Source organism: Macrobrachium rosenbergii, chromosome 48 (genome assembly GCF_040412425.1).
Source record: "Macrobrachium rosenbergii isolate ZJJX-2024 chromosome 48, ASM4041242v1, whole genome shotgun sequence".
Lineage (NCBI taxonomy): Eukaryota > Metazoa > Arthropoda > Malacostraca > Decapoda > Palaemonidae > Macrobrachium > Macrobrachium rosenbergii.
The window spans coordinates 41136205-41150561 of record NC_089788.1 but is presented as its reverse complement, the minus strand read 5'-3'; the positions used below and the strand labels follow the sequence as shown (position 1 = coordinate 41150561).

Genomic DNA, 14357 nt, shown 5'->3' with positions numbered 1-14357 from the left:
CACTGCCCAACAGAATCACAACAGAACTCCTAAAATTAACGGAAAGAGCAAACACTTTCAAAACCCAAATTCTTTAAAAAAAAAAAAACAGTAAATGTTAATGAGAAGCTAAAGGATATGCCACCACAACTCTGAAGCAAGTAATATGCAATGAGAAGCAAACAATACCTGTACTTTGTTTAACTAACAATCTTACTTATCTGTTACCACCAAATCTTAAACTCCATAAAACAGTAATAACACAAACTGCATCATAATGAAAAAAATAGGGAAAAACCATCACCTCCTCAAACCTTGACATACCTTCCATTGCCTCTGCAGCAAAGTATTTAACATCTGTGTCTGGGTCATCATTTAGGCGTTCCAAAACTGGCTTTACTTGTGCATGGAGGGCTCTGTAATTAAGTGTAATTTTAGTATTTGCAGTATATCTACTAGTAATATGTAAATTTGGTGGAGAAAAGCTTTCAAAATTAAAAATGTATTGTTGGCACTTTAAAATCACTGGCTACAAACAAAATACATCACTGTCATAAACATACCCAAGAATATTTTCCTTTAAGACGTGCATGTAAAACCAAGTGCTAAATATGAAGATAGCAAGCCAGTAGCTTAAATGATGCAAGACAGGTGTATCATTTTTTAACACTATCAACCAATACACAAAGCGAAATTGACGCAATGATATGGGTTAGTCTATGAAACAGACCATAGCATAACAGTTAAAATACATATGAAACCTCTTTGTAATTTTACATATTTGACTTTCACAAAGTATAATTAACACTACTGTCCAACCAATACATCTAACATTTACTATGAAGATAAAATAATTCCAAAACTCTTAATTCAATTATTTACCTAGAGAAAATTTTCAAGAAGCTAAATAAATGTTAATAAGTTTCTTGTTGACACCACAGACAATCACGGACACACAAAAGATCCAAGTATGAAGCAGCCAACAATATTAAAAATTAAAATGCAGACTGCAATTTAGTTGGATGAAGGCATACTTTAAAAGTACATTGCAGACATTTAGATGGGCCTACATTAGTTTACAACACCCACACACACATTTTACTGTGCATAAAATTACTTTGTGCCTTGGCTATACTATTCAACTGCTGTGTTCTTGTACATATTAGATTCCTTATATTTCGTAACCAAACCCAGCATTTTAAAAATTTACAAGTTTACTCACTTCAATTTAGCTTTTACTTTCGTCTGCTTCGACTGTCTCCTGTCATATTTTCATTTAAATAATTTTAATGCTTTTTATATTCATTAATTCTTATATTATAAAAGCTTTTCTGAACTTGAAATAAAAGCAAAGTGAAAAACCTGAACAAAATCTTATTTTCATAAACAATAGGAACAACACAGCTGAAGAGCTCAATTCGTTTGTGCCCCAATATCCATGAGATGAAAGGAAGGAGGGCTCTGATTCTGTAAATACCTGGTAAGTGTACATGAAACTTAACTTTATTATGAAGTAATATTTTCATATAAGTAACTGATCAAGTAATTACGTAGCTGAATCCCACATCGACAGAAGGTGGGATACCTGGACATATTCTACTCCAAAACATTCAGTAATGGACCTGGACATATTCTACTCCAAAACATTCAGTAATGGTAATGAATTTGAAAAAGAAAAGTTGCTAGCAATGATAAAATGCCTGCTGTCTCCTTACCTGGTAAGGGACCTACCACAGGTAGATACTGCCTCTGGTTGCTGCTCATCTTAACCTGTAGTGGCGTGGTGGTATAGCTGTGGAGTGCCTCTACTTAGATGGGAGCTTTGCAGCGAAGAATATGTCCGATGGCTAGCAAAGCATCAATATGTGCCCTTGCCCTGGGTGCAGTACCACAATAAAAACCACCAGACAATGCTGTCACCTACACTGAAATAAAAAAACCACCACCCATCCATTAAAAACTTGTGGGCACTCCAGGTACATGGTACCCCCGGGGCTCCCCCAAGACTCGACACCCTATATCAAGGCGAAGAGATAGAGGATAGAAGGCATGCTTCCTATGCTTCGTCCCCCAATACCATGCCACCCACTGACAACAGACCCAAGGTACTGGAGTTTTCGAACGCTGTTTCCACTTTTCATATATAATGTGACGCGAAGATCGATTTACACTTCCAATAAGTAGACTGTAAAATACAAGATGTGGACAAGTTATGTCTGAAACCTAATGAAGTAGTGACTGCTCTGATCTCGTGGTCCTTAAACCTTAAAAGAAGGCCAGATGTCCTCTCGAATCCAAGAATATGCCTCAGTAATAAGGTCCCTTAACAAGAAGGACAATGCATTCTAAGAAAGGGGTTGGGAAGGGTTCTTCACAGAGCACCAGAGATTCCTGGAGGGTCCTCTGATCTTCTTGGTTCTGTCCAGGTAACCTTAAGGCCCTGACAGGGCAAAGAGCTCTTTCTTCCTCTTCCAGGCCAAGGATCTCCAACAAAATATTAATAGTAACAAACGGGGCCAGGGCTTGGATTTACCTCGTTCTTGGGCAGGAAACAAGAGAATAAACGAGCAGAATGCATCTCCTTGAGAGAATCCTATCCTTTTATCTGTGGCCTGAAGTTTACTGACACGCTTGGTAGTAGCCAAAGTGACAAGGAAGAGGGTATTTCTAGTTAGACCCCTTAATGAAATGGAACGAAGGGGATTGAAAGAAGGGCTAGATAGCACGTCAGAACTATACATCAAGATTCTAAGCAACTGAGTCTACCTTTCTCTGTTTGGAAGTGTTGAAAGACTTGATAAGTCGGTAAGATCCTAGTTTGATGACAGATTCAGACCTCTGTGTCTAAACATGGAACTCAGCACGGCTCTGTATCCTCTAATGGTAGGAGAAGACAAACCTCTAGAGGATCTCAGAGCAGAAAATCCATGACCTGGTCACAGCTGTCTGAGAAGACGAGACTTTATGTCTTCTACATCATCTGTGGAATACTGTCCACTTGGCTTGTAGACCTTGCAAGAAAACTGATGTCTACATTTTGCAATAGCTTCTGCAGCTGGTCTTGAAAAGCCTTTCACTCTGATGAGCTTCCTGACAGTCTTAAGCCTCTCTGAGAAGACCTGGTCTTTGTGGAAGGAGCCTTGGGAAGTATACTAACAGTTGTAGAAGGCACTTGCAAGTTGGTGTCAGGCACTTGGAAACTGGCCCCGAACACTCGGGAGCTGGAGTCAGGCGCTCATGTGATGACGGTCGCTTAGAAGAGGATGATGGACGCTTGCGAGAACTAGGCGGGTGCTTGGGCGCCAAATACAGGCAGTCCCCAGTCATCGGTGGGGGTTCTGTTCTGAGAGTGTGATGGTAACTGAAAATCGCCGCTAACAAAAAATCGGCAATTACGGCACTTTTTCGGTGATTTTTGGGGCTTACCGGCGCCAAAAAGCGCTGATTTTCTATTATTGGCACCTCTGTTAGGTATGTATCGCGCCAATACCCAATTATCGGCACCATTAAGCAGAAATCGGCAATTTTCGGCACCGAAAAATGCTGATTTTCATCACTAGACAAGCACTGTAAAACTGGATCGCTGTTAACCGAGCCCGCCATTAACCGGGGACTGCCTGTACTGGCGTTCTACAAGACACCTCAGGAGAAACATGTTCTGGACTGTCCCAAATGCTGCAGGAAGAGGTTCCTTCAACCACTTACAGGACAGTGGAGAAGAGCGGTCAGCATTGGCTGCATGCCTCTTCAAAGGCCGACTCACATCTAGGAAGCACCATCAGAACCTCTTGTCAGGACTGGAATCCTCAGAACCTGAGGACAACTGATGCACATTCACAGAGATGCCTTTCCAATGGCTACTTGTTAAAGCCTAGGATAGATCAACAGGCTCAACTGAGGGGGGCGACTACCAATGGGTAAACCCCACTGACCTCCCTTGGTCCTTAGGTATGACTCCTCCCAGGTTTAGGGGAGTATGACAGGACCTTCGTCTAGGAGAATCGGCGGGACAAGTAGCCACCTCTTCCACTAACACTGCACTGTCGCTTGTCACTTTGTCCATTAGGAGCTTTAGGGATGCCCCTAATTCAGCCACAGTATTCACTACCAGATTTATTTACTGATCGAATCTGGATTCAAGACTAGCAAAGGGATTGGGGTCAGAAGCATGGGAGCCAGGCATAGGGGATAGGTGGTATAGTACGAGGGCCGGTGATGGGAGACAAGACAGGAACAGGGGAAGAGACACTATTCACAGACATTATTCACATCATCTACATTACTAGGCTTAGTAGACTCTAGGCTAGCCAAAGCCCTACTTTCCGCTCTAGAGGCCACCTTTCTCTTCCTATCCCTTTCAAGCTTATCCAAATGGGATTTCAAAACCTTCCATTTTCTATCATCCCAGTCCTTGCACTCATCACGTGTTCGATCTTTAGCAAACACTTGCCCTCTAAAATTAGTACAAATATGAGAATCATGAAACTGTGTAAGGTTCATTTTGCAGCCTTCACTACAAAAATGAATACTGGAGGAATCAGAGTCCGATATAAGATAAAAAAAAAAAAACATAATATAATAAAAAAAGTCTCAAAAAACCTAAACTACAGCTAACAAACTCGAAGGTTACCAAAAGTAAGAGTACTTCACCGAATCTTGGAGAAATATCAACCAACAAGTGATGAAAAGCAAATGTAAGCTGCTGCATACAACCGATGTTCAGTTGGAAGCCAGCAGAAACAAACTGAGCTCTTCAGCTGTGTTGTTCCTATTGTTCCCCAATAGTGGGAGGGGCTATTCACCTACAAGAAAACAACAGAAGCGCTATTGCAATTTTTAAACTTTAAGCTGTCGTGCGAGCTGAAACTACATATAGCTATGTAATTATTTGGTAAGTTACTTATATGAAATTATGAACTAGTATAAACTGCCCAAACATGTTGCTGCCAAACTTTTCTTGCATCAGTCTGTGCCCATGATGAGGTAAACTACAGTATGCACTACTTGTGTTGTATTTATATGGTATAGTATACTGTACAAAAATTTATTACTCCTTACTCATCCAAAATACATCATAAATCAACTTATGGTACTGACAAGGTAGGGGGGAGTCAGGGTATGATGTTGCTGTTTTACATCTGTAGTGTTTGTCTTGTCATATCCAGAAATTTTCAGTATCTGGGAGGGCTTTGGATGTATTTATCCAGATACAGAGAGATTACAGCAGGTTAGACCTAATATTGACAAAAAAAAGGGAAGGGAGGTGGGCATGCATTAAGAGACTTTGTAAGTTTTTATGACAACACTCATTTTTCAAACCACCGAATTATACTGATCCGATATTGCTACAGCAATTTGGGCATAGTATGACTGACGGGCTTGCTATTAGTAAACTTTATTAATATAAAACCCATTATATACAAAGAACCAGATTTGGAAAATAGGCAAGAGGTCGAGCAGTCGCGGAACTAGGTGTTCAATGTCTTATGGACACTTTGAAGTATCTGAACATCCAGAGGGTAGAAGAACAATTTTGTACTTGCAGTGCAACAATAGGAAAAAGACCAAATGACCACTTAAGTCAGACGTAACTGCATGGAACCCCAAAGATTCTTACAGTAGATGATGCCTAAACCAAATACATGGGTGACATTAAAATGAAGGGGCCATTGGTAAAAGTTGACCCACCATGACTTACTACCTCCCCTAATGAGCACAAAACCATCCCCTTGTACATATCTCAAAAGTCTAATAAACAAAGCCTGACTGATCTTTCCGTGTACTAGTGTTCGTGACTGCCACCAGTTCAAAGCTTGAGAGGATCCTGATTTCATGCACAGTTACCCTTACTTAGCCAGCCTTATCTTTGTAATGACTGACAGATCACTTGCCTCAGTCTGTATATACTGTTCTTGATAACTTCCTTCACTTCTGGTACATCAACAAAAAAAAAAAAAAAAAAACCCTTAGAATTTTCACAAAGTGTTTAGCTTGAGGTAGTGAAGGGGGATTCATGTGGTACAGGAGATAGTCATCTTCATTGGTATTGGTGGATGTTACGGCTGGAACAGCCAACAAAGCACTGGCACACACTGGAGCCCTGTTGTCAGAGTCTTGGCGAGGCAAAAATAAACTATATGGTTTGATGTTAATGGTGGAATGGCCAATGGAGTGATGGTATTGGCCTCAACAAGAATATCAGAAGTAAATGAAAACAACCACAGACCAACTGAAAAGAGAGAGAGAGAGAGAGAGAGAGAGAGAGAGAGAGAGAGAGAGAGAGAGAGAGAGAGAGAGAGAGAGAGAGAGAGAGAGAGAGAGAGAGAGAGAGAGAGAGAGAGAGAGAGTACAACTACACTACTGTTGCTGGGTGTTTGATAATTGCAGAACTGTTATCTTTAACAGAAACAGATTAGTTGCACTCAGAAAAGGCATAATCTAATTCTTCCATACTGCATTTTCTGTTGTAATATATATCTCCTGTCATTTCTAAATTTAGTGGATTTGACTCAGTGATAGTTTCTATTTTATGAAAACGTTTTCTTAGTTCTTGTTGCTCCTTATGTTAGCAAATCTTTCTCCTGTTATTGGCTATTTCTTATGGGTAAGAATCTTTCTTCAACTTCATAATATAGTATGTTGGTCATCTGACAAATGTTTCCATGGTATTCTTCCTTATTTAATTTTTTATACGAACTGTTGAGTTTGTTGTACATCAATTCCAGTTTATCAATTACACCACTCTCATTTCTAGTTTCTTGCAAGGTTGTGATATATCAATTCTGTTGGACCTTTTCTATAGTCTAATATTTTTCCAACTGATTGTTTTTGTTTTATTCATTCTGCAAGAGTATCAAGCACACCTTGTGGCTTATCAGTTGCATTTTTGATGAATTTTGTAACAAGTAAATTTCAATAATAATTGTATTTTTCCTCAGATATGAACCACAGCTTTCATGAATGGAGTTTCTCGCACAAGGAGTGCTTCAACTGTCACTGATTAAATAGAAAACACAAAATCCTATTGAGTAACCCTGCGGGCTACTCAACCTCAGTTGGTCTAGCTTGTCCATCGTTGGAAATCAGCCTGCTCATTCCCCCATGACCCTATGATGGGAAAAATCTGAAAAGCAAGGGGTGGAAGAGGAGGGAAATTCCTTTATGAAGTTATGGTTTGTATGCTAGGAAAAAAAAAAATTTTTGAAAATTTATGTACTCCAATAGGAATATGAACCTACACTTTTGTAAATGGAGCCTCACCCTTAAAAAGGAGGATGATCTTTCCCGTTACAGCAGGCGGGTGTGCCCCGGTAGGCTGAGTTGCCCTGAAAAGTACTCTCAAAATCTTAAGGTTGCTACTACAACAGGTCTAGCAACCTCTCTAAAAAGAGAGTAAATCTATCCAATATTCACCACTTCCTCACAGCCATTCTTCTGGTAGCCCTGTACACTTCTTGGGCAGAGCCCCTCTTATGGGGACTGAGACCCTCATATCACCTGCTGGGCTGCCACTATGGGGCCCAGGGAGTTGTGTGCACCAGGTCCCTTAGGCAGAAGGAAGTTAATGTGGAATGCCACTTCCACATGCCTGGCTTAAGAGACTGTGGGAGGAAATGATTCTTCTTGTATGTGATGGAGGGGCCCATCCCCGATATCATGGGCCTTCACTTTTCCAAGGGGCTCCTCCTCGCCACCCTTGGAGTCAAGCCCTGACTATGAATTATCTCAGCCAGGAGAAAGTAATCTTTAATATCTCCTTATCAGTCCTGCCAGAATGACAAACAAGTATCTTGGAGATAGGTCTTAGAGAGGCTTTTCTCTTCAAGTACTGTCTCAGGGCTCTGACCAGGCACATTAACATCTTGTCTCCCTGACAGAATCCTTCTAGGAGGGGATTGAGAACCTCTTCAACCTAAGGTCTGGAACCAGGAGGTTCTATGTCTTGGCCATGAATTCCAGGGCAAATTCTAAGGAAAGGGGAACATCCTTCCAGGTGGGAGACGTTCTAGGAGAGGCCATGTAACACTGACTCTTTTGGCTGAGGCAAGGGCTAGGAGGAACACCATCTCTACTATATATAGTAAAGTCCCTGTCAAATGCCTTCTGTAGGGCTTGTAGGGGGAGACTACTTAAACTTTTCTTCTTTCCCACCATTATCCCTACGTTAAGGGGTCGGCTGCCTGATGTGCCTTCTCCACTGCCTTCTATCAAAGACATCATCCTGCACCAAACCTCTTCTCTCCATATCTTCCTTCACTTTATCTCGCCATTTAATTCTCTGTCTCCCTCTTGATCTTCTTCCTCGACCAGGTTCTTCCCAAGCCCTCTTCACTCCCTCGCCATCCATCCTTAACACATGCCCATACCATCTCAATCGTGACTACCTTATCACCTCTGTTATCTTTACTAAGCTTGCTCTTCTTCTTATTTCATCATTTTCCAATCTCTCAAACAGCGATATCCCCATAGTCCACCTCAGCATTCTCATCTCTGTTCTCTCAAGCTTTACTTCCTCTTTTCTTCTTAGAGCCCATGTTTCTGATCCATACATTAACACTGGTCTTGTCACTGTGCTATAGATCTTGACTTTTAGCTTGATTAGCATTTTCTTATCACATACAACTCCAGCTACATCTCTCCACTTCCCCAACACCGCATTTACCCTACTGTCTACTTCAGCCTCACATCCTTCCTCGTGGCTTAAAGTAGATCCTAAGTGTTTAAACTTTTCCACCTGTTTTATAATTGAGCCTCTTCTTTCTTGTATTACTATTCTGTCTCTATCTTCCCTTCTGCTCACTAAAACCTCTGTTTTATTCACATTTACCCTTAACCCACCCCTCTCTAAAGACTCCTGCCACTCTCCTACACTTCTCTGTAGGTCCTCCTCATCTTCAGCAGTAATCACCAGATCATTAGCGTACAACTCCCACAGCACTTCATTCCTGATCTCTTCATTCAACACATCCATGACCAGCACAAACAAAAATGGGCTTAATGCTGACCCCTGGTGTAATCCAACACTAACTTTAAAGTTTGTTTCCCCAACTGCTGTTATTACTTTTGTGCTCGTTCTCTGATATATCATCTCAACCAGCCTAACCAACTTTTCTGGGGCTTTCCTCTTCCTCAAACACCAACCATCACTTCTCTTGGGATTCTATCGTATGCTCTTTCCAGGCCTATAAATGCAAAATAAAGCTCCTGATTTCCCTCTAGCCTCTTTTCCTGTAGCTGTCTTACTATGAAGATGGCATTCACTGTTTCTCTTCCTCCCACAAATCTACACTGCTGTTTCCCGATCTTTACAATTTCTCTTAATCTCTCATCCAGTACCCTCTCAACTTTCAATCCATGCTCTGTTAGTTTAATTCCTCTGTAGTTACCACACTCCATGACATCTCCCTTCTGCTTGTATATATATATATATACCATTAGGCTCTCCTCCCAGTCCCTTGGCATTTCATCCTCTTCCTATATAGCTTTTAATAAATCCAGCATCCATTTCTCCCCCTCTATACCTAGTGCTTTACCATTCTTCATTTTACTTAATGCTCTCTTCACTTCTCTATCCCCTATCTCCACCACTGGTCCCTCCACCCTCTGTGCTTCCCCTATCTCCGCTCTCTCATGTTCAGTATTTAAAAGTTGTTCAAAACACTCTCTCCATCTCTTCTTAATATCTTCATCCCTATACAATATATTTCCATCTCTATCCTTGATGACACCCAATTTACCCAAATCCTGTCTCTGCCTTTTCCTCAAGATATCCTTTTCTCCTTCTCTTGTTCCTAGTCTTTCATTCAACTGCTCTGCTGCCCTTCCAATAGCCATACCTACCTTCCTCCTCGCATCCCTTTCCTCTTCTCTGTGCATGCCTTACTTTCCAGTCCTTAAATGCTAAGATTTTCTTTTAATTGATTCCTGCACCCCTCCATTCCACCACCACTTGTCTCCTCTCGACACTCCATATCCACTGGTTCTTCCCACCAGTTCCTCTGCTTTCCCCACAAACATCTCTCTCATGTCTGCCCACATATTTTCAACCCTGTTACCCTGTTCAACTTCTATGTTCCGCCTTTCCTGCCATCTCTCTCTCAGTCCTCCTAAATTGCTCCCCCTTTTCTCCTTCAAGTTCCCAAATCTTAATTCAAAACATCCCACTCTGGGGCTCTTGATTTATCTGGGGGCAATGCCCCTCAAAACCTCATTAATATGGCTGGCAACTCCCAGGAGTTAAGACAAGTCAATGCCCCTGGGTGGCTTAAACAACTGAGCGAGGACTGCTCTGGATCCTTTGACCACTGTCCTCTCTTCCTGCTGATAAAAGATGAGAAGTCCACCACTTCCTCCACAGAGGTCTTGAGTGGACTGTGGCCCCTTCACAGCAGTGAATTTGGTCCACTTCCCTTGGTAGACACTGATGGAGAATGGTCCGAGTGTTTCTGTGATGGCTGCTACAGCCTCCTTCAAAAAGCCCTTCTTTCTGAAGTGTTGCTGGATAACCTCCATTCATGAAGAGGGAGGGAAGTCATGGCTCAATGATACCCTCCTTTATGCTCCTACACTAGAAGGGTGGGTGTCTGAGGCAGTTCCCTTGGTAAGACTACCAGCAGGTGGCGGTCCGCATACCACTGCCACCAGCATCATTCAAAGGCCCTTCTGAGACTAGTAGTCTGTTCAGGAATCTTCACAACTGGCAAACTGGAGGGAAAGTGTAGACATCTATGTTGTCCCAAGGATGTTCAAGGTGACCTGCATCACAGCTCTCTGATCCCTGACAGGGGAGCAGTACAAGGGCAACTCTGTGTTTCTGGCCATCGTGAACAGGTCAACTGTGGGGCCCTTCCAGAGTTCCACCAGTTTGTCCACTCTTCCTGACTTAGTGACCATTCCATACTGACAATCTGGTTATTCCCCCTGAGCTGGTTGGTTACTAAGTTTTTCTTCCCCAGAATGTACCTACCTGGCTGTCAGCTCCTGTCCCAAGTTGCCAGCCACTCATGCCTACTGAGTGCCCAATGGCAGTTCTAGGAAGATTGTCCCTCCTAGTTTGTTCACATAGGCCACTAGTGCTATCTTCTTGCTGCTCAAATGATCACTAGTATATCGGTCATCACCTATACTATACAAATCTATCTATGTTGGATGAGCAAACTGTGACATCCACTACTGAAAGTCTTGTGTGTTCTGAGAAAACACAGAATTGTTTTATTGCTGGTGAGAACAAAGATTATTTGAATTCACGGTATATTAAACTGTATTTCAAACAAGATCTTGTGGTGTATAGTTATACTGTAATCCCAAATAGGGCTATTGGCATTCAAAGACCTTGTGGTACATAGTTATACTGTAATCCCAAATAGGGCTATCAGCATTCAAATAGCCAACTATTAAAAATGGCCCTTGGAGACTACTAATTAATATCTGTAAATAATTCATATTACAATTTTTTACTGATTATATAGGTCCCAGATACTGATTATTTTATTTGTAACTTAATTACAGAAAACTGTAAGTTTTATTTAAAATCATTTATCATAAATTGTCTATTATGTAGTGTGCATGTAGGTTGCAGTTCCTAAACTGCTGCCTTCTTATGATGCTGATGCTATTAACTATTTGATGATCCCAGTTTCTTTACATGTTATAAACAATGTTATTGGTTCTTAGTCTTTAAGGAGATACTGCATTTCACCACAGTGTAACCTGGTCTTCAGAATATTAACATCCACTGGAATATATAACAATGTTTATGTAACAGTGGTCTGGTGATTTACTATATCTTCTCATACAGGACTTATATTTGTATTGATTTTTAGAAATTTTATTTTTATAACTTGCTTAGCAGTCTGGGGTTTTACTGTTTCATTGCTAATTTCTATTTGGATCTCTAGTCTGAATTTATCTAGCAATTATCATTACTTTTTCCATATCAACCAAAACGGGTCATAGATACACATGTATCTTTTTTAAAAAGTGTGATGGTTGTTTATTTGTACACTTTACGAAATTTATCAGCGATTATTAGGCTGTCTTTTGTTGTTATACTGTATTTCTATTTCTGTATTTGCTGCAGAATTCAGTAAAACAAATTATATATGCATCTATCTTCATGTGCTTCTGTCTTCTGGTTTTTCCTATGATCTTTTGTTGTGGTTAAGTACTTTTGTTGTGTTAAGTACTATTCATGGATAAACTGTATCCTCTCTTACATGACCATTTTGATCAGTGGTTTCTTCTCCTTTTTCTTCTGGTAATTTCATTTTGAGGTGGACCCTTCATTCTTCATGTTGGACTAAACTGGCTTCTTTATACATGTTGCTGTCTTTTTGCGTTTACTATTTTGGTTTGACGGACAGATTAGTTTTAAGATATTTTGTTTCTTGCATTTAAAAGTTCTTTAAATGTTCTTTTCTTAAGTTCAGAAACATTGTTTTGGCAGTTTTAATTTTTCTACAATGTTTTGATTGATTTACTCAACTTCTATTTGTGACAGTACATCATATGGGTTAGGGTCTAATGCTATTATTCTTTTTCATATTTTTTTTTATCTTGTGTATTTTGTTTGATCTTAAATAATTATATTGGTTTTGATTACTTTTTTTGGGTTATGGTTTTGTATACAAGTTTCTGTGGGATAGATAAACCCTTAGCATATTTAGTTGTTTTACTTACAGTATGTACTGACACTTTAAAATCTTGCATGGTGATTCTGATATCAGTTTATAGAAGTTGGTTGTCCACAATCCCAGTTGAGTGATCTTTTGACCTACAGTATGCACATCTGGAGTTGATATAGCATTTTTGTGTTCATAATTACTACAATTTTTGCAAAGTAAGGGTGAGAACACTTCTTTTCAACCTAAAATTTCAATTTTTCAATAGGAAGTCTTGATCTTCAAATTTAACTTTTGCTACTATAAAAGGGGTTTCATATTATTGCACATTACTATATATTTATTTCTATTTTTTTATTAGTTTACCTAACTTACTGGGCAATATGACTGTTCTTTGTATGATGTCATTAACTTTCAAATTATCTATGGACTGTACTACAATAATTTTTGGCCCACCAACATTTAGTTTGTATGTTTGACAGACGCCTCAGCTGTTGAATGTCTGTTCAATGAACAGATCTGAAGTCTCAGTGATGTTTGGTTTTCACTTTCTAACATCAGGAACCTTTGACCAACTCTCATTTCCTAACAGAATCAAAATGGGTGAGGCTGGATCCTGCCTGAATTTCCCAGCATTGAAGACTCTATTTTTTCCTAAAACAAATCTAGGGAATTTAACACGTGTTCTAGAGGCCCATCCTCAACCTAAAAGGTTATGTTTACTAGACAATAATGAGAACTTCTCTACATGAATTTTGAAAAAAGTAAAATTAATTTCTAAGGTGGTAAACAGACAAAAGTAACAAAAAACAAAGAATACACAGTCAGAAAAATTCGTTCTCATACTGGAATACAGTGGACCCCTGCTTATTCATAGTTCCGGATTTGTGGCTTCACCTGTTCCTGGATTTTTCTGTGGAACGCATATACACATTTGTGGAAAATTCACCTATTCATGGTATTTTTCATAGAGAAACATTCAATATTCACTAATTACTGTATTTTCATATTTTCATGATTAAATGCATTTTTAGTGATAAAATTAAAATACTGAGGTATAAGCACTTTTAGAGGGTTTTTTCTGGGTGTTTGAAAAATCAAAATAGGCAGTTATATATAAGCATTTTTACAGGTGTCAAAGTATTCATGGATTTTAGCTATTTGCAGGGGGTGTTGGTACTCATCCTCCTTGAATACCAGGGGTTGACTGTATTACTGGAGGTAAGTAGTAAGTTAATTGATGTCCATCATCATTTCCCGTATTTTCACCCTTCTCAAACACCCGACTTTAAAGGAATATTATTAGCTGACAAAATTAAAATCACAACGTGCTGAGAGGGTTTATGGTAAAATGAAATATGGTAAGAATACCATAACCAATGTGGAAATTTTTAATAAGTTATTCTTCTATGATACTTTAAAAAATTCCCTCTTGGCTTTTTTTATGCATGGCAATAATGTGCAAAATATTTTCAGGTTTTTTTTATGTACAGCAATAATGTGTAAAATATCTTCAGGTTTTGAAGGTTGAAATTTATTTTTTTTTTGTAGTATCCGTATTCTGAGAATTTTAATCTTTATTCTCAATTTCATTTTGCTCAATTTGGGATCTCTTTTATGCATGATAGAATGTGTAAAATCCTTTCAAGTTCTGAAGATAAAAAAGTTATTTCTTATTTTTAGTATCTGTATTGTGAAAATTTTAATCTTTCTCATTTTCATTTTGTTCTATTTGGGATGATGTCATGTTTATGCTGT

General features: G+C 39.5%; 1 protein-coding gene across 2 annotated transcripts in view; it reads right to left on the bottom strand.

The window, feature by feature from the left end:
- Pp2A-29B (Protein phosphatase PP2A regulatory subunit A) overlaps positions 1-14357 on the bottom strand; it is a 148152-nt gene that overhangs the window by 15297 nt on the left and 118498 nt on the right. For both annotated transcript variants that reach the window (XR_010850846.1, XM_067091682.1), the window contains exon 11: positions 304-395. Coding sequence is in view for 1 of the 2 variants with exons in the window: in XM_067091682.1 (XP_066947783.1) it covers positions 304-395 (92 nt within the window). In the remaining variant the exon portion in view is untranslated. The remainder of the gene's footprint in view (positions 1-303; positions 396-14357) is intronic.